Source organism: Mustela nivalis (genome assembly GCF_964662115.1).
Source record: "Mustela nivalis genome assembly, chromosome: 6".
NCBI classification, from domain to species: Eukaryota; Metazoa; Chordata; class Mammalia; order Carnivora; family Mustelidae; genus Mustela; species Mustela nivalis.
In genome coordinates, this window is record NC_139025.1 from 14,427,542 (window position 1) to 14,448,037 (window position 20,496).

The 20,496-nt window shown below is 37.8% G+C and overlaps 1 protein-coding gene across 39 annotated transcripts in view; it reads right to left on the minus strand.

Annotated features, from left to right (window-relative positions):
- Positions 1-20,496, minus strand: part of NUMB (NUMB endocytic adaptor protein) — a 189,783-nt gene that overhangs the window by 73,247 nt on the left and 96,040 nt on the right. For 5 of the 39 annotated variants that reach the window (XM_082733428.1, XM_082733409.1, XM_082733421.1 and 2 more), the window contains exon 1: positions 6,320-6,340. The exons of 28 other annotated variants lie outside the window; for them this stretch is intronic. In XM_082733428.1, coding sequence (XP_082589554.1) covers positions 6,320-6,322 — 3 coding nt within the window. In that variant the 5' untranslated portion in view covers positions 6,323-6,340. Of the gene's footprint in view, positions 1-6,319; positions 6,503-8,831; positions 8,898-9,825; positions 9,872-20,496 lie in introns of those variants that run through there. 6 more of the 39 variants (XM_082733436.1, XM_082733416.1, XM_082733425.1 and 3 more) reach the window with 4 other exon arrangements.

Here is a 20,496-nt window from a genome sequence, read left to right on the forward strand (position 1 = left end):
CTTGCTCTTGTATTTAAATTTCTCTATCTGGGTACATTGGTGTTGCCTCAAATACATCAACTTAAAGTTAAATCATCACCTCTTATCTCCCTTTAAGTCCTCCCTTTTTGACCCAAATTGTTTGGGTGAGTAAAAACAGAACTTAGAACTGAGCCCTATTGCAGATCCTAGAGGATACAGAAATTAGTAAGACAACTTGCCTTGGGCGCCTGGGTGGCTCAGTGGGTTAAGCCTCTGCCTTCTGCCAAGGTCGTGATCTCAGGGTCCTGGGATTGAGCCCCACATCGGGCTCTCTGCTCAGCGGGGAGCCTGCTTCTCTCTCTCTCTGCCTGCCTCTCTGCCTACTTGTGAGCTCTGTCTGTCATATAAATAAATAAAATCTTAAAAAAAAAAAAAAGACAACTTGCCTTTAGGTGGCTCTCTCCCCTCATAAAAGGTAATTTCTGCACAATATGGTAAATGTAATAGCAGCATTATATATAGTATGTTCTCGAAGCACAATCTAGGTTCAGAAAACATTTCCTATAGGAGATATTGACCAACTTAACTTTTTAAAAGACAAATGAAAATTAGCCACATACAGTAAGAAGGAAAAGATATTTCAGGTGGAGGTGACAGTATCAACAAATGCATAGATGCAGTAAATCAAAGGTCAGACAGCAATGCAGAAAGAGTGCAAACAAGATCAGGTGCCAATTTTATCCTACAGACAACCAGAAGCCACTAAAAGGTTTTTACATACATCAGTGTCAGAGTTGCAATATAGTTACATTACTTTGGTGGCAATACGGAAAACAAATCTGAGGACAAAAGACTACAGATGAGTTATAAGACATTGTAAATAATCTAGGCAAGTTATAATGAAAGCTTGAACTAGGGCAGTGGTAACAGTGTAGGTAGAAAAAAGGCGACTAAAAAAGGGGGGGGGGGGCTAAAGAAAAGCTTAAAACTAAGAGTAGCAGAGAGAATTAAGTCAATATGATATAACTGTGCCCCAGGAAACTGTTTTTGCCCAGGATGGTAAGACTAAACCAGTAATTAGCTTTACTGTTTGCCTCGAGAAATTCTTACAAATAAGCTTATCTGAGCAAACAGTGTGTGCATCAGGGCAAAGAGCTCTCCTGACAGGGTAACAAATTACTTCTATAGCCTTTTTTTATTATGTCCACTAATTCCAAATACCATGTCACATACTTTGCCCACCCCAACCAGTTCCCCATCTTGAAGGAAGTGCCTTAAACCTTAAGAATCCCAATCTCAGAACCATAGAAATACCCTTTCCTAACTTCCCCTAACTACCAAGAACTCTGTCAAAGTTGTGCTTTCCCTTGTTGAAGTAAGTTTAATAACCTCAGCTTTGCTGAATCAACAGGATTCCCTTTGTGGGAAAAGTCAACAGCAGGAATTGGTGACTGACTATAGAAGGTGGGGGAAGAGAAAGAAATCCAAATGTGACTCCTAAGTTTTAGGCCTCAGTGAACTGAACTGTTGAATTTGAGGGGCTTGTTAATAGGGCTTTGAAATAGAGATGTGTGTAAGCCTTGAAGCTCAGGGGAAAGGTCAGAGCAACCATATGCAATCATTGTAGGTGAAAACGTTTCCTGTGATGATCTCTTTATTTTCCTCTTCTTTCCTAACAGGAGTTAGGATGCAGTAATTAGAATTAAACCCAGAATACTCAAAAATGATAAACAGAGGTGCACACACCACCTAACTGGCTGGTATGTACTAATACAGCCATACATTCTAGATAGTAAACAGTCACTATGCTGAGCTCCTCTCCCAGGATCCACCGCTGGATCTTCCACAACTCAAGAACTAATAGGTTAACACCTGGTTTAACAGAGTACTAAGGCCACTGAAGGTTATGATTGGTCAGCAACAGTGCAAGTCAAGATTCCAAAAGACCCATCTCTCTCAGGCACAGTTGCTGGCACCCTTTAGGGTCCCCAGAGGGTTGCCCTAGTGGAGGAAAATGCAGTAGCCCTCCATTCTGTCCACCAAGTTGGCCCCCATCTCTGCATGTTCCCCCATGAGATCAGGAACATACCTGTTAGAGGAGACAGCACCTTGAGCAGTGACACTAGCTCCCCAGTAGTCAAACAGACCAACCAGTTCTTCATTAAGAATGAATAAAACAGGAGTGCCTGGGCGGCTCAGTGGGTTAAAGCCTCTGCTTTCGGCTCAGGTCATGATACCAGGGTCCTGGGATCAAGTCTCACATCGGGCTCTCTGCTGGGCAGGGAGCCTGCTTCCCTTCCTCTCTCTCTGCCTGCGTCTCTGACTACTTATGATCTCTGTCTGTTAAATAAATAAATAAATAAATAAATCTTAAAAAAAAAAAAAAAAGAATGAATAAAACAGCAAGATCCAATCATATGCTGCCTATAATTAACCCACTTTAAACATAAAGACACAAACAGGCTGAAAGTAAAAGGACGGAAGACAGTACACCACATTAATACCAGTCAAAATAAAGCTGGAATGGCTATATATTCCCTTCTCAATAATCAATAGAAATATCAGCAGAATAAGCAAAAATCAGCAACAATGTAAACAGCAAAACTTGAACAAGAGTATCAATCAACATGACCTGACTGACACTTACAGAATTCTTCTCTTCAATGGTAACAGAAATATACATTCTTCTCAAGTGCATATGGAATGTTTACAAACATAGACCACATTCTGGGCCATAAAACAAGCTGCAAATTCAAAAGGGTTCAAATCATACAAAGTATGATCTCTGACCACAAAAGAATAAAATCACCAAATATTTGGAAACTACACTTCAAAATAGCCCATGGGTAAAAGTACAAATCAAAAGGGAATTCAGAAAGTATTTTGAACTAAATGAAAACACAACATATAAAAATTTACAGGATGCCACAAAAGCACTACCTAGAAATTTACGACACTAAACCAGTGGTTCTCAATCAGGGACAATCATTGCCCATAAGGACACATTTGGCAATATCTCGTATTATTATTGGTTGTTGCCAGGGGGTGCTATTGGCATTTAGTGGGTATTGACCAGGGATACTCCTACATGTCCTATAATGTACAGGACAGCCCTCTCAACAAAACAGTATTCAGCTTAAAATGTCAATAGTGCCACTAATGTGAGACTCTGCACTAAATGTCCGTATTTTTTTAAAAAAAGATCTTACTTAAATCCATGTTCTCAGCTTCCACCTATAGAAACTAAAGGGGCAAAGAAATGCAAAGTAAGCAGAAAAAAAGGAACTAGTAGAGATCAGAAGAGAAAGCAGTCAAGTAGGAAAACAAAGACCAAGAAAAAGAAACCAAAAGCTGATTCTTTCTGAAGATTAATAAAACTGATAAACCTGTAGCTGCACTAATGGGGGAAAGACACAAATGAGTGATATCAAGAATGAAAGATGTATCACCACTATATATTCCAGAGATATTTAAAAGGATAATAAAGGAATATTATGAACAAGTTATGCTAATAAACTCATGGACAGCATGGAAAAATGCTTTCCAAGACCCAAACTACCATAGCTTACTCAAGAAGAAACAGATAACCTAAACACCTACACCTAACCTATTAATGAAATTGAATTTATAGTTAAAAATCTTTCCACAAAGACAACTCCTAGACTAAATGCATTCATTGCTGAATTCTCCTAAACATCTAAGAATACCAATTCTATACAAACTCTTCCCAAAAAGTTGAAGAAGGAATATTTTTAAATTCCTCTATCAGGCTAACATTACTCTGATACCCAAACCAAACAAAAACATTATTTTAAAAGTAAGCTAGAGACAAGTATCTTTCACGAGTATACATGCAACAATTCTAAACAAAAATTTAGCAAATCAAACCAAACATTAAAAAGATAATACATCAAGACCACATGGAGTTTTTCTAAGAAATGCAATTAGCTAATATTCAAAAAGCCATGTAACTGACCTTATTAGCAAAATTTAAAGTCCCTATCAATATTTAACTTTACAGCTATATCTTTCCTTCTTTGAATTCAAAGATTATATACTGAACTGAGATTTTTTTAAAGAGTTAAAGTCAACTAAGTTTAAGCGTATTTTTTCCTACATAATATATATGTGTGCGTGTGTGCATGTGTGTGTATATATATATTTTTTTTTCCAAGAGAGTTAAGATCTAGCCCTGATGCTTTTTGTATGAATTCCAGTCTTACACTTTCAACTCCAACTCAAGATGTCTCTAAATCAAATTTATCTTCCTTTCAAACAAGCTCTTCCTCTTCCTTATTTTCCTACTTCTACATAGCATTTTTACATCCCTCAAAGCTTTAAAATGACGACAAACTCTAGGTTCATCTCTGACACTTTTCCGTAAGTCTTCTATACCCAGTCCATCTATTGATGCTACTGGATGCTAGTAACTATCTCAGTAACTCTAGCATTCAGTCATCCCTTTCTATTCCTAACAGCCCTGTTAAACAAACAAACAAACAAACAAACATCACTTCATCCATGAACTTCTGCAACAACCCCTGGACTGTAAGCTCTTTTTCCTCTAATCTTCCTACACAGTTGTGCCAGATCAGTGTTCTTATAACTCATCCTTGATCCTGTTCAAAACCTGTTGAAGATTCCACAATTCAATTTGTGACTCTGGCATTCAGGAGCCTCTACAATCTGAACCCAACCTTCTTCTGGCCTCATTTCCCACCTCCCTATAAAATCCTACGAAAATCAAGCCTTTCAAATAAGATGTGGCCTTTTCATTTCTCTTTGTTTCTTCACACTGTATTTTCTAATTTTAATATTTTACTTTGGTCTTCTTTCAACTAAAATTCTACACCATCATATGATAATGAAACTTGCTTTTGGGGATGCCTGTGTGGCTCAGTCATTAAGCATCTGCCTTTGGCTCAGGTCATGGTCCCAGGGTCCTGGGATCGAGCCCCACATCGGGCTCCCTGCTCCGCAAGAAGCCCACTTCTCCTTCTCCCACTCCCCCTGCATGTGTTCCCTCTCTTGCTGTGTGTCTCTCTTGATGGTCTAGATCTAAGAAACTGCTGGAGAAAATGCTGACTAAATTAAAAAATGTGTGCTATCTATAACCATCACATCATGAATAGCACCAAAAAAATTGAGAACATACTCTTCTAGTACTAGAAAACTATTATCCAATTCCGTAAAGAAGTTTCTCACCCGATTGACACATCAGTGAAATGCTGATGCACATCTTCATTGTTTCACTTCCCCTTACTCATTACCATAAGCAGAAATATCAACCATCATACCTACACTCAGAGAACTAGTAGTGGAACACCACTGACTTGTATGTGAGAAAATGCTAAATGTTATGCAGAAAAAGATGAACAGGGTTAAGAGGGGAATTAGAAGTGCTGGAGGCAGGGATAAAATTTTAAGTTAAGAAAGTAATATATGGGGCACCTGGGTGGCTCAGCTGATTAAGCACTGCCTTCGACTCAGATCGTGATCCTGGAGTTCTAGGATCAAGTCCCACATTGGGCTCCCAACTCCATGGGGAGTCTGCTTCTCCCTCTGACCTCCCCCTCATGCTCTCTCTCACTGTGTGTGTCTCTCTCTCAAATAAATAAATAAAATCTTTAAAAAAATATATATATATATATATATATGAGCAAAGAATTGAAGGAGGTAAAAAAGGGAGCACACAAGTAGGATGAGAATTCCAGAAAAAGAAAATCAGTGCAATTTCTTGAGGGGGTAGCTTGCCTAGAGTATCTGACAAACAGAAAGTTAGTGAGTGTGTTCAGTGCAAAATGAAACAACAGACTAGGAGAGATAAGACCAGATGGGCATAGGGCAAAGTCATACAGGGTCTTGCAGGCTAAACACTTTGATTTTTTCTTCTGAGACAAACAGGAAGCCATTGAAAGGTTCTAAATACAACTTGTGCTTTGTGTTTGGCTGCTACAAGGCAGGGGGTTGTGAGGAGTAGGGAAGGAAAAAATGAAATAAGATGAGATCAGGAGGGAGACAAACCATAAAAGACCCTTAATCTCACAAAATAAACTACGGGTTGCTGGGCGGGGGGTGGTTATGGACAGGGTGGCTGGATGATGGACACTGGGGCGGGTATGTGCTATGGCGAGTGCTGTGAAATGTGTAAGACTGATGATTCACAGACCTACCTGTACCCCTGGGGGCAATAATACATTATATGTTAATAAAAATAATTTTTAAAAAAGAATGGACGAAAGATTTTCTTTTTAATTTTGTGGTTGACCCATTCATTGTTTATAGCATGTTATTTAGACTTCCCTTATTTGTGTTCTTGCCAGAGTTTTTTTCTGGTCATTGATTTCTAGTTTCATACCATTCTGGTCAGAAAAGATGCATGAGGGGCGCCTGGGTGGCTCAGTGAGTTAAGCCGCTGCCTTCGGCTCGGGTCATGATCTCAGGGTCCTGGGATCGAGTCCCGCATCGGGCTCTCTGCTCAGCAGGGAGCCTGCTTCTCTCTCTCTCTCTGCCTGCTTCTCCGACTACTTGTGATTTCTCTCTGTCAAATAAATAAATAAAATCTTAAGAAAAGAAAAGACGCATGATAGGATTTCAGTTTTTGTTAATCTGTTGAAATTTGTTTAGGGGCCTAACATGATCTGCTCTAGAGAATGTTCCAGGTGCACTTGAAAAGAATGTGTATTCCACTGCTTTTGCATGGTATGTTGTGAATATATCTGTTAGATCCATCTAGTCCAATGTGTTGTTAAAGTCACAGGGCACCTGGCTGGCTCAGTCAGTAGAGTGTGTCTCTCGATCTCAGAGTTTTAGGTTCAAGCCTCACTCACATTGGGTGTAGAAATTACTTTAAAAAAATAATAAAGTCTAAAAAATAAAAAGAACAAAAACTCCCAAAAAACAAAGCTACTGTTTCTTATTGATTTTCTATCTGGATGATCTATTCATAGATTTAAGCGGGGTATAAAATTCCCCTATTATTGTCTTACTGTCAATTTCCTTCTGTGTATCTGTTAATAGCTGCTTTTTGTATTTAGGTGCTCCCAAGTGGGTGTACAAATGTTTACAATTGTTACATCCTTTCGCTGGACTGTTTCCTTTCTGATGACACAGTATCCTTCTTTGTATATTGTTACATTCTCTGTTTTAAATTATATTTTGCTTATGTAAGTATTGCAACCAGGCTTTCTTTGCACTTCTATTTGCCTTGTAAATGTTTTGTCACTCTTTCACTTTCAATCTGCATGTCTTTAAATCTCAAGTGAGTCTTGCAGGTAAACTGGTACAGCCACTGTGGAAAGAGTATGGAGTTTCCTTAAGACGTTTAAAATAGAAGTACCATATGATCTAATAATGCCACTGCTAAGTATTTACCCAAAGAAAATGAAAACACTAATTCAAAAAAGATACGTGCACCCTTATGCTCATTGCAGCATTATTTACAATAGCCAAGACAGGGAAGCAACCCAAGTGTCCATGAAGAGATGAATGGATAAAGATGTGGTATATTCTACAATGGAATACTACTCAGTCATTAAAAAAAGAATGAAATCTTACCATTTGCAACAACATAGACCCTACAGGACATAAAGCTAAATGAAGTAAGTCAATCAGAAACACGAATACCGTATGATCTCACTCATATGTGAGATTTAAGAAACAAAACAAATGAAGAAAAAAGATGACAAACAAAAAAACCCAGACTCTGTAAAGTGTGTAAACCTGGCATTTCACAGACCTGTACCCCTGGGGCTAATAATCCATCCATATACATCCAATAAAAAAATTTTTAAAAACCCCAGACTCTTAAATACAGAGAACAAACCAGTGGCTGCCAGAGGGGAGATGGTGGAGGGATGTGTGAAACAGATAAAGGAATTAAGAATACACTTATCACGGGATAAGTCCATTGAGATTGAATGTCTGATTCTTGGATTCAGCTCAGGTCACAGTCTCGGGGTGGTGGGACTGAGCCCTGCCTTAGACTCAGAGGTCAGTGAGGAATTTGCTTAGGATTCTCTCCCTCTCCTTTTCTCTCTCTCTCTCTCCCTCAGATAAATAAATCTTTAAAAAAAAAAAAAAGAGCACACTTAACATAATGAGCAATGAGTACTATATGGAATTGCCAAGTCAGTATACTGTACACCTGAAACTAATCTAGCACTATATGCTGATTATACTTGAATAAAACGTGTTTTGGAACTAGATAGAGGTGGTGGCTGTACAACACTGCGAATGTGCTAAATACCATGGAATTGTTCACTTAAAAAGCAAAGAAGAAAAATGGGTTGATGAGAACAAGAATGAAAGCAGGGAGACAATTAGAGGCTACTAATAAGTAATCCTGTAGATGATGGTGAACTGGATCCTGATGGTTAAGAGTAGATGTGTTTCTCAATCTTATTTCTGTAACAGCTCTAGAAAATGCACTATTCACTGATAAACTCTGTTGAAATCACATTGAGACTATTTCAATGGGAGAGAGGTGTAGGAGATTCCATCATTAATGTTAAAAAAGACAAATTTCCTAAAACAAAGTAACAGCTCAACTGTTTCAAATAGGAAATCTTATCTACAATGATAAAAAAAATCAGGTGAACTGTCATACTTTTTATGGTAATTAAGCTCATGCTTGACAAATTTCTTCAACACTGTCTATGTTAGAGTATATGAAGGACTGCATGCACATACAGGTATTTGTTCTACACAGGAAAGAAAAAAGAACAAGAAGAGATATTAAATACCAGGTATCCACTGTGTGAATGGTACCAATGTAGGAGTTTCATGTGCAAGCTTACAGATAGTTGAGATAACTGTCCCTGGGGCACCCGGGTGACTTTGTTGGTTAAGCATCCAACTCTCAATCTCACCTCAGGTCTTAATCTTAGGGTTGTGAGTTCAAGTACCACGCTGGGTGCCACTGGGCATGGAGCCCACTTTAAAAAAAAAAAAAAAAAGGAAAAGAAATAGGAAATAACTGTCCCTAACCACGGGAAGATCGCATTAAAAGAAGAGACAAATTAATTATAGGATCAGCTCCTAAATGCTCCCTAAAGACATCACAAATAAAAAACTGCAAAAATAAAACTCCAAATAAAAGAAAGTTTTCTAAGAAAAACTTAACTGACAAAGGTTTATCTGACTTGTTATATTCAACAACAAAGGAGCTTAAAATTCCTAGAAGAATCATCTTCGACGGCCAGTGCAGTCATATAAGGCACGACATTACTACATCTTAAAACAAACAAAATTCTCTAATATAGAACAAGGAACAATAATTGTTTCACATGGTAAACCACAAGCTGGAAATGGTCTTATTTATTGGAAAAATGTAATAAATTTAAAAGACCAAGAATTAATGGACAAAAGGTATAATTTCTAACAATGGTTTATCAACGTGGCATACATGTAGTTAGCTTTATGGTTATACAATTGGATTATTTTAATATAAAAAAGTTTTAATAAAGCTATTGAAATAAAATGATAAAATAAAAAAGCTATTGAGCAAGAGTTTTTCTATAATGGTTATTTACATTGAAATGAACTAAACAGGGGCGCCTGTTTAGGGGTGGCTCAGTGGTTTAAGCCGCTGCCTTCGGCTCGGGTCATGATCTCAGGGTCCTGGGATCAGGTCCCGCATCGGGCTCTCTGCTCGGCAGGGAGCCTGCTTCCCTCTCTCTCTGCCTGCCTCTCCATCTACTTGTGATTTCTCTCTGTCAAATAAATAAATAAAATCTTTAAAAAAAAAAAAAGAAAAAAGAAATGAACTAAACAGTAAGACTGCAAAAGCCTCACTTTTTTAAAGTATGGACTAAGGATTCTGGAAACTACATTTTATACATATATCTCAAATAAGACACTAACCTAACAAAAGAATTTCCTCTAATCTGTAAATGTTTACAAAAGATCATCCACCTGAAAATGAAAGACATGCCACAAATTAGAAGAATATTTGCCATATAAAAACAAATTATTAGTATCCTGACATTTAAAGACTTCTAAAAAATAATAAGCAAAATCAAATTATCAGTTTAAAATAGAGTATAAATGGAAAATGAGCAAAATGTACTGTATTTTATATACAAAGTTACAGAAATGACCAATGAATACATGAAGAAAATGCCTAACCTCCACAGTAATCAGGAAGATGCCAATTAAAACACCTAATGTCATCTTACCGCTTTCAGTTTAGCAAATATTAAAGAATTTTTTTTGTAGTTATTATTTTTTATTTTTTATAAACATGTATTTTTATCCCCAGGGGTACAGGTCTGTGAATCAGCACTCACCAAAGCACATACCCTCCCCAATGTCCATAACCCCAAAATATTAAAGAATTTAACAGTAAGATATGAGGTGACAGGCGTTCATTCTTATTCCCTTAATAGGAGCATAAACTGGGGCAACCATTTTGAAAAGTAATTTGGCATTGTACAGGCAAGTTGAAGACACACATACCCTCACAACTCAACAATTCCACTTCTAGGTATACATCCCTGAGAAACTCTTAGACATATACACAGAAAGATGTACAACATATCTGTGTAGCACTGTTTATGGTTAGTAACAGTAAAAGAACAGCAATACTGGAATTTAATTATACATTCATGTAAGAAATACAGAATATTCACACAATGAAATACTAACCAGAAGTAAAAATGATACCTCAATAAAAAATAAATCTCAAGGGTATCTGGGTGGCTCAGTTGGTTAAGGGTCTGCCTTCAACTAGGTAATGATCCCAGGGTCCTGGGACTGAGCCTGGAGTCAGGCTCCCTGCTCAACAGGGAGTCTGCTTCTCCCCTTCTCTCTGCCTTCCTCCTGCTTGTTCTGTCTCTTTCTCTGTGTCAAATAAATAATCTTTTAAAAATCTTTTTTAAATCTTTAAAAAAATAATTAAGAGAAAAAGAAGTAAAAATTAATGATTTACAGCATGTATCATGGATGTCTCTCACAATGTTGAAGGAGGGAAGCAAACTGCTTATGTTAGGATTCCTTTATATAGATACTAAGAACTAACACTCAGGCAATACTGCCTCTGTGATAGGCACTGTACACTATGTACTTTGCATACAATGACTACTTTAATCCTTGTATCAGCCCTATCAGGTAAATTTTATTTTTTTAAATTTTATTTATTTATTTATTTTAGACAGAGAGACAGACAAAAATAGAGATACAGAGAGAGAGAGATGGGAGAGGCAGAGGCAGAGGCTGAAGGACAAGCAGGCTCCCTCCTGAGCACAGAGCCCGACATGGGGTTGGATCCCACAACCCTGAGATCATGACCTGAGCCAAAACCCAAGAGCTGGACACTCAACTGAGCCACCCAGGTGCCCCAGGTAAATTCTATTTTTAATCTCTATTTCATACAGAAAGAAACAGGCATGGAGAAGTAATATGCCCTAATCACATGATGGCATAACCACCTGTCATGAGACTGTGCTCTTAGATCCCTGACATTACATGGTCTCTCAAAAATATGCAGAACTAAACAACACCTAGGGATACATACATATCCCATTACCAAAACAATAAAGAAAATACAAACATAATTAGGGGCATTGTTACTGAGGGAAAAGAAAGGGGAACAACATAATTGAGAAAGGTTCACATGGGACTTCAAAGTTTCAATAATGTTCTAATTCTTTTTTTCCCCTTAATTCTAGTAATAGTTAACGTACAGTATTACATGAGTTTCTGGTGTTACAATACAGTGATTCAACAGTTCTACACATGACTCAGTTCTTATCATGATAAGTATACTCTTAATCCCCTTCTCCTATTTCACCCCTCTCCCCAACTATCTTCCCTCTGGTAATCACCAGCTTGATCTCTATAGAGAAATCTATCTATGTTTTCGTCTTTTTTTTTTTTAATTTTTAAAAAAGATTTTATTTATTTATTCGACAGAGATCACAAGTAGGCAGAGAGGCAAGCAGAGAGAGGAGGAAGCAGGCTCCATGCTGAGCAGAAAGCCTGATGTGGGGCTTGATCCCAGGACCCTGGGACCATGACCCAAGCTGAAGGCAGAGGCCTTAACCCACTGAGCCACCCAGGTGCCCCCTATCTCTTTTTTAATATGTTCATTTCTTTCGTTTCTTAAATTCCACGAGTGAGATCATATGGTATTTGTCCTTCTCTGATGGACTTATTTCACTTAGCTTTATACCCTCTAGATCCATCCATGTTGTTGCAAATGACAAGATTCCATTTGTTTTCCTGGCTGAGTAATATTCCATTGTAGAAAACATTACAGCTTATTCCATTCATCTATCGATGGACACGTGGGCTGCTTCCATAACTATAGATAATGCTGCAATAAAGACAGAGCTGAATGTATCCTTCTGAATTAGTGTTTTTATATTCTTTGGGTATTAAGTACCTAACAGTCCAATTGCTGGATCACCGGGTAATTCTATTTTTAACTTTCTGAGGAACTTCCATACTGTTTTCCAAAGTGGCTACACCAGTTCACATTCCCACCAACACTGCAAAAGGGTTCTCTTTTCCCCACATCCCTGCCAACACCTGTTGTTCCTTGTGTTGTTGATTTTAACCAGTCTGACAGGTGTGAGGTGATCTCATATTTGTGATTTTTGATTTGCATTTCCCTCATGATGATTGACACTGATCATCCTTTCCTGCATTTGCTGGCCATCTGTGTATCTTCGACAAAGAAATGTCTGTTTATGTCTTCTGGCCATTTTTAATTGGATTATTTGTTTTTTTGGAGTATTGAGTTATATACATTTATTTTTTAAATGTTTTATTTATTTATTTGTCAGAGAGAAGCACGCGCACACACACAAGCAGGCAGAGTGTCAGGCAGAGGCGGAGAGAGCAGCAGGGTCCCTGCTGAGCAAGAAGCCTGATACGGGACTTGATCCCAGAACCCTGGGATCATGACCTGAGCCGAAGGCAGCAGCTTAACTGACTAAGCCATCCCGGTGTCCCTATATATGTTTGTTTGTTTGTTTGTTTGTTTGTTTGTTTTAAAAAGAGATTTATTTGAGAGAGAGAGCATGTGTGTGTGCACGAGTCGGAGGAGAGACAGAAGGAGGAGAAAATCCTTAAGCAGACTCCCTGCTGAGCATAGAGCCTGACATGGGGCTCAATCCCAGGACCCCAAGATCAAGACCTGAGCGTCGATCAAGAGTCAGATACTCAACTGACTGAGCCACTCAGCCAGATCCTCATGGATTTTCTATTCTGTTCCACTGATCTATGTGTCTCACTTTTGTGCCAGACAATACCATTTTTATTAAGACAGCTTTGCAGCATATCTTGGAAGTCTGGGTTTGTGCTACTTTGTTTTGTTCTTCCTCTTCAAGGCTGCTTTGGCTATTCAGGGTCTTTTGTGGTTCCATACAAATTTTAAGATTATTTGTTCTAGTTCTGTGAAAAATGCTGTTGGTATTTTGATAGGGATTGCATCAAATCTGTATGTTGCTTTGGGTAGTATGGCCATTTTAATAATATTTGTTCTTCTACTCTGTAAGCATGGAATGTCTATCTATTGCATTGTGTCATCTTCAGTTTCTTTCATCGGTGTATTATAGTTTTCAGAGTACCGATCTTTCACCTCCTTGGTTAACTTATTTCTAGGTATTTTATTATTTTTGGTATAATTCTAAATGGGACTGTTTTCTTATTCTCTCTTTCTGCTGCTTCATTATTAGCGCATAGATATGCAAAGGACTTCTGTATATTGATTTTGTATCCCATTACCTTACCGAATTCGTTTATCACTTCTAGTAGTATTTTGGTGAAATCTTTATGGTTTTCTAGACATAGAATCATGTCATCTGCAAACAGTGAAAGTTTTACTTCTTCCTTACCAATGTGGATGCCTTTTATTTCTTCTTCTTGACTCGTTGCTGTGGCTGGGACTTCCAATACTCTGTTGAATAAAAGTGGTAATAGTGGACAACCTTGTCTTGTTCCTGATCTTAAGGGAAAAGCTCTCAGTTTTTCACCACAGAGTATGATGCCAGATCTGGGTTTTAGCATATATGGCCTCTTATATACTGAGGTGTGTTCCCTCTAAACCTGCTTTATTGAGGGTTTTTGTCATGAATGGATGTTGTGCTTTGTCAAATGCTTTTTCTGCATCTATTGAAATGATCATGGTTTTTTTTATCCTTTCTCTTGTTGATGTGAAGTATCATGTTGATTGATTTGCAGATACTGAAGCACTCCTGCATCCCAGGAATAAATCCCACTTGATCATGGTGAATGATTTTTTTCACGTATTGTTGGATTTTGTTGAGGATTATTGCATCTATGTTCATGTTCATGAGAGATACTGGCCTGTAGTTCTCCCCCCAACCTTTTTTTTTTTTTTTGGTAGTGTCTTTATCTGGTTTTGGTATCAATAATGTTGGCTTCATAGAATGAATCTGGAAGCTTTCCCTCCTCTTCTGTGTTGTGGAATAGTTTGAGAAGAATAGGTAGTAATTCTTTAACTGTTTAGTAGAATTCACCTGTGAAGCTGTCTGGTCCTAGACTTTTTTTTCCCTTGGGAGTATTTTATTACTGATTCAATTTCATTGCTGGTAATTGATCTGTTCAAACTTTCTATTTCTTCCTGATTCAGTATTCGGAGGTTATATGTATCTAGGAATTTATCCACTTCTTCTAGACTTCCAATTTGTTTGCATATAATTTTTCAGAATATTCTCTTATAGTCCTTTGTATTTCTGTATTACTGTTATTTCTCCTCTTCAATTTCTGATTTTAGGTCCTGCCCCACTTTTTGGTGAGTCTGGCTGAAGGTTTATAAATTTTGTTGATCTTTCTGAAGAACCAGCTCCTGGTTTCCTTAATCTGCTCTGGTTTGTTTTTTGTTTGTTTGTTTGTTTTTTGTTTTTTAAAGTTTCTATCTCGTTCATTTCTGCTTTAATCTTTATTATTTCCTTCCTTCTACTGGCTTTGAGTTTCATTTGTTCTTTTTCTAGCTCTTTAAGGTATAAGGTTAGGTTGTTTGAAATTCTTCTTGCTTCTTTTTTTTTTTTTGTTCAGGGGAAAGCGCGAACACAGTCGCCCACTACCACAAATTATGCAGTCAAGTTTCCCACATTTGGGGAAATCGCAGGGGTCAGCACATCCGGAGCGCAATGGATAAGCCTCGCCCTGGGAAAACCACCTTCGTGATCATGGTATCTCCCCTGCCAGGTAAGTATTCTTCTTGCTTTTTGAGGTAGGCCTATATCCCTATAAACTTCCCTCTTAAAACAACTTTTGCTGTGTCGCAAAGATTTTTGACCATTGTGTTTTTGTTTTCATTTATCTCCATGTATTTGTCATTTCCTCCTTGACTTCCTGGTTGACCCATTCAGTGTTTAGAAGCATGTTATTTAACCTCCATGCATCTGTATTGTTTTCCAGATATTTGTATTTATTTATTTATTTTTGGTGGTTGATTTCTAGTTTCATAGCACTGTGGTCAGAAAAGATGCCTAGTATGACTTCAGCTTTTTCAATTTATTCATATTTTTGTGGCCTACTATGTGAAATATTCTGTAGAATGTTCCATGTATGTGCACTTCAAAAGATGTATATTCTGTTCTTTTAGGATAGAATGTTCTGAAAATATCTGTCAGTTCTATCTGGTCCAATGTGTCATTCAAGCCACAATTTCCTTATTGATTTTCTGATTGGATGACCTATCCATTGATGTAAGTTGGGTGTTAAAGTCCCCTATTACCATATGACTATTGATTACTTCCTTTATATTTGCTATTAGCTTTATGTATCTGAGTGCTCTCATCATAAATACTTACAATTGTTATATCTTCTTCCTGGATTATTCCTTTTATGCTTATGTAGTGTCCTTCCTTGTCTTTTGTTATATTCTTTGTGTTAAAGTCTATTTTGTCCAACATAAATATTGCTACCCTGGCTTCCTGTTCATTTCTGTTTTCATGACAAACTCTTTCCTATCTCTTGCCTTCCAATTTGCATGTGTTCTTTACGTCTGAAATGAGTCTCCTATAGGCAGCATATAATTGGGTCTTGCTTTTTTGTGCATTCTGTCACCCTATGCCTTTGAGTGTTTAGTCCCTTTTAATTCTAAGTAATTATTGGTAGCTATGTACTTATTGCCATTTTGTTACTTATTTTATGGTTCCTTTTGTAGTTCTTCTCTGTTCCTTTCTTCTCTTGCTCTCTTATGATTTGCTGGCTTTCTTTAACTATATACTTAGATTCTTTTCTCTTTATAACCATTAGGTTTGTATATAACCTCTTAGGCACAGAGCAGTCTATAATAAGTTGACGGTCACTTAAGTTTAAACCCATTCTTTACTACCCACCACCCACCATGCTTTAGGTAAATGGTGTCATACTTTACATCCTTTTATTTTGTGAATTCCTTGACTGATTTTTTTTTTAAAGATTTTATTTATGTATTTGTTAGAGAAAGGGAGAGAGAGAAAGCACAAGCACAGGCAGGCAGACTGGTAGGCAGAGGCAGAGGGAGAAGCAGGCTCCCTACCCAGCAAGGAGCCCGATGTGGGACTCGAACCCAGGACGCTGGGATCATGACCTGAGCCAAAGGCAGCCGCTTAACCCACTGAGCTACCCAGGCGCCCCACCTTGACTGATTTTTATATACTTAATATCACTGCTTTGGTGATTCCTACTTTTCTTAATCCTGTTTATGGTCTCTCCTTTCCACTTAAAGATTCCCATTTAATAATTCTTGTAGGGCTGGTTTAGTGATCATGGATTCCTTTAACTTTTGTTTGGGAAACTCTCTCTTTCTGAATGATAGCCTTGCTAGAAAGAGTGTTCTTCGCTGTTTGTTTTTTAATTTAAATTCAATTAGCCAGTATATAGTAAATCATTGTTTTAGATGTAGACTTTAATAACTCATCAGTTGCATATAACACCCAGTGTTCATCACATCATGTGCCCTCCTTAATGCCCATCGCCCAATTACCCCATTCCCCCACCCACTCCCACTCCAGTTACCCTCAGTTTGTTTTCTGTAGTTATGAGTCTCTCATGGTTTGTCTCCCTCCCTGATGACATCCCTTTCAGTTTTTCCTCCTTTCCCTATGATACTCTGCATTGCTTCTTATATTCCACATGAGTGAAAACATGTAACTGTCTTTCTCTGACTGACTTGTTTTGCTCAGTGTAGTACCTCCAGCAGTTCCATCCACATCAATGTAAATGGTATTTATTTGTCCTTTCTGATGGCTGAGTAATATTCCATTGTGTGAGTGTGTGCGTGTGTGCGTGTGTGTGTATAACACATCTTCTTTATCCATTCATCTGTTCATGGACATCTTGGTTCTTTCCATTGTTTGGCTATTGTGGACATTACTGCTATAAACACTGGGTGCATGTGCCCCTCTGGATCACTAAATTTTTATCTCTAGGGTAAATACCTAGTACTACAATTGCTGGGTCACAAAGGAGCTCTATTTTCAACTTTTTGAGGAACCTCTGTATGTACTGTTTTCCAGAGGAGCCAAACCAGTCTGCATTCCCACAAACAGCATAAGAGGATTCGCCTTTCTCCACATCCTTGCCAACATTTGTTGCTTCGTGACTCGTTAATTTTAGCCATTCTGACTGGCCTGAGATGGTGTCTCATTATGGTTTGATTTATATTTCCCTGATGCCAAGAGATGCTGAGCATTTTTTAATGTGTCTGTTGGTCATTTGTACGTCCGTTCATAGACATACGAGGAGACAGAGGAGAAATGTCTGTTCATGTCTTCTGCCCATTTCCTGACTGGATTATTTGTTTTTTAGGTGTTGAGTTTGATAAGTTCTTTGTACATCTTGGATACTAGCCCCCCCTTTTATTAAAGATTTATTTATTTGAGAGAGAGAGAGAGAGCACGCACACATGAGTGGGAGGAGGAGAAGCAGGCCCTCCACAAGCAGGGAGCCCCATGCAGGGATCAATCCCAGGACCCTGGCATCACAACCTGAGTCAAAGGCACATGCTCAAGCAACAAAGCCACCCAGGTGCCCCTGATACTAGTCCTTCATCTGATATATCATTTGCAAATATCTTTACCCAATTAGTAGGTTGACTTTTAGTTTTGTTGACTGTTTCCTTTGCTGTGCAGAAGCTTTTTATCTTGATGAAGTCTCAAGAGTTCATTTTTGCTTGATTTCCCTTGACTTTGGAGACTAGTCTGGCAAGAAGCTTCTGTAGCTGAGGTTGAAGAGGTTGCTGCCTGTGTTCTCCTCTAGGATTTTGATGGATTCCTGTCTCACATTTAGGTCTTTCATCTATTCTGAGTTCATATTTGTGTATGGTTTTAAGAAAATGGTACAGTTTCATTCATATCCAATTTTCCCAGCACCAGTTGAAGAGACTGTCCTTTTTCTTTTTAAAAGATTTATTTATTTATTTGACAGAGAGAGAGAGAGATCACAAGTTGGCAGAGAGGCAGGCAGAGAGGGGGGGGGGGAAGCAGGCTCCCTGCTGAGCAGAGCGCTCGACATGGGGCTGGACCCCAGGACTCTGAGATCATGACCTGAGCCAAAGGCAGAGGCCTAATCCCTGAGTCACCCAGGTGCCCCTAGACTGTCCTTTTTCCATTCTATAGTCTTTCCAGCTTTGTCAAAGATTAGTTGACCCTATACAGAGGTGAAGGTCCATTTCTGGATTCTCTATTCTGTTCCACTGGCTGTTTTTTTCCTTTCAGCACTTTGGAATATATCATGCCACTCTCTTCTGCTCTGCAAAGTTTCTGATGAAAAATCAGCTGAAGGCCTTATGCAGTTTCCCTTTTACCTGGGTGTGTTTTCTCTTCCTGCTTTTAAAATTCTCCCCTTATCACTACTTACTGCCATTTTAATTACTATGTGTCTTGATATAGACCTCCTTGTGTTGATTTTGTTGGGGGCTCTCTGTACCTCCTGGATCTGGATTTCTATTTCTTTTCCCAGATTTGGGGAGTCATCAGCTATTATTTCTTCAAATACATTTTCTGTCCCATTTTCTCTTTCTTTTCTTTCTGGGATCCCTATAATGAAAATGTTAAGTAATGTTCTAATTTTAAACTGAGTAGCAGATGCACAAGTTTTCATTTCATTATGCTGTATACCCTACATTATATTCTTTTGGATATATCAACTATTTTATAATTTTAATTAGGTGGAAAGCAAGTCATGTTAAATCCTTTCTGAAACTGAGGATGGGGTGGGAAGTATAGAAATATAAATATATACACACACATAATTAAGAGATATCTAACAAAGAGTAAGAAAATAAATCACTGGGATGCCTGGATGGCAACGTTGGTTAAGCAACCGACTCTTCGTTTCGGCTTAGATCATGATCTGAGGGTTGTGAGCCCCACACTGGGGCTCCACTCAGCATGGAGTCTGATTCAGATTCTCTCCCCCTTTGCTATTCCCACTTGTGCTCTCTTGCTCTCTCTCAAATATATAAATAAATCTTAAAAAAAAAGAAAAAAGAAAAATCACATGTAGTTATAAAAGTTAAGTCTCACTTTGTTAAAAAGAAGAAAGTCATTGATATTTAGTCCCTCCTAAATTGTATTTGTTTGCTTTTCTTTGCTCCATAGTCACAACTACACCTCTAACTTTAGGCCTCTCTCATATATAAATTAAAAGGAAGAGTGGACAAGATAGGAGTATGCTTTAGAAAGTTGACTATGAAGAAAAGAACCACCTAAAACTACAGCACTAATTTGATAGACATAAGAGGTATAAAAGACACAGGAAACTTGACCCTGACATTTAAGATTGTTTCCTTGTAAGAAAAACAAACAAAAGAACAAAGTTAGCCAAAATGGCAAAATTACTCTAATTTTTACAACACTGTTAATTAGCTCCAAATGCAACAATATACACTAAAATATAAAACTATGGGTACCATTTTGAACACCTGGAAAAAAACTGATAAGAACAGATACTACACTTGATCTTAGCCAAAAGGCCGAGAAGCGATGAACACCTGGAAAAAAAAAATAGTGAAATCATTAGCTAAACTTCTTTTTTCAGGAGACTCTAATCTCACAGGGTTATTCCAAAGATATTCCAAAGAAAGCACTAAAAGCAGAAATCACATAAATTCAAAATTATCTTGGGCATACCTTATATCATCCATAAAGTATAGCGCTATCTTATAATAAATCCAACACAACCGGGGATTTTTTTTATAGTATGGAACAGTTTGCTATTTTCAACTGAACACAGTTGAAGTAGCTAGCTTATGCCTAGGAGCTATGCCATGAGAGAAGCATCTACCTAGCACTAGAACCACATGGCATGTTCATCCTATTGGAGGCACAAAAATGCTATAGAGAAGAAACTCACTGAGCATAATAGCAAAGAGGATCTAAATTCAAATTTAATTTAATTGCTTTTAACTATTTTACTATTCTCTGAACAAAGATGGTTGAACGTGAATATATACAATTTTACTGTATTATTCCTCATATTTGTATTCCAGAATTCTACAAGGAAAGTTAGGAGGAAAAAAAATACATTGACTGTTCATCTGCCAAAAACACTTTTGGTTCAGTCACTAAAATT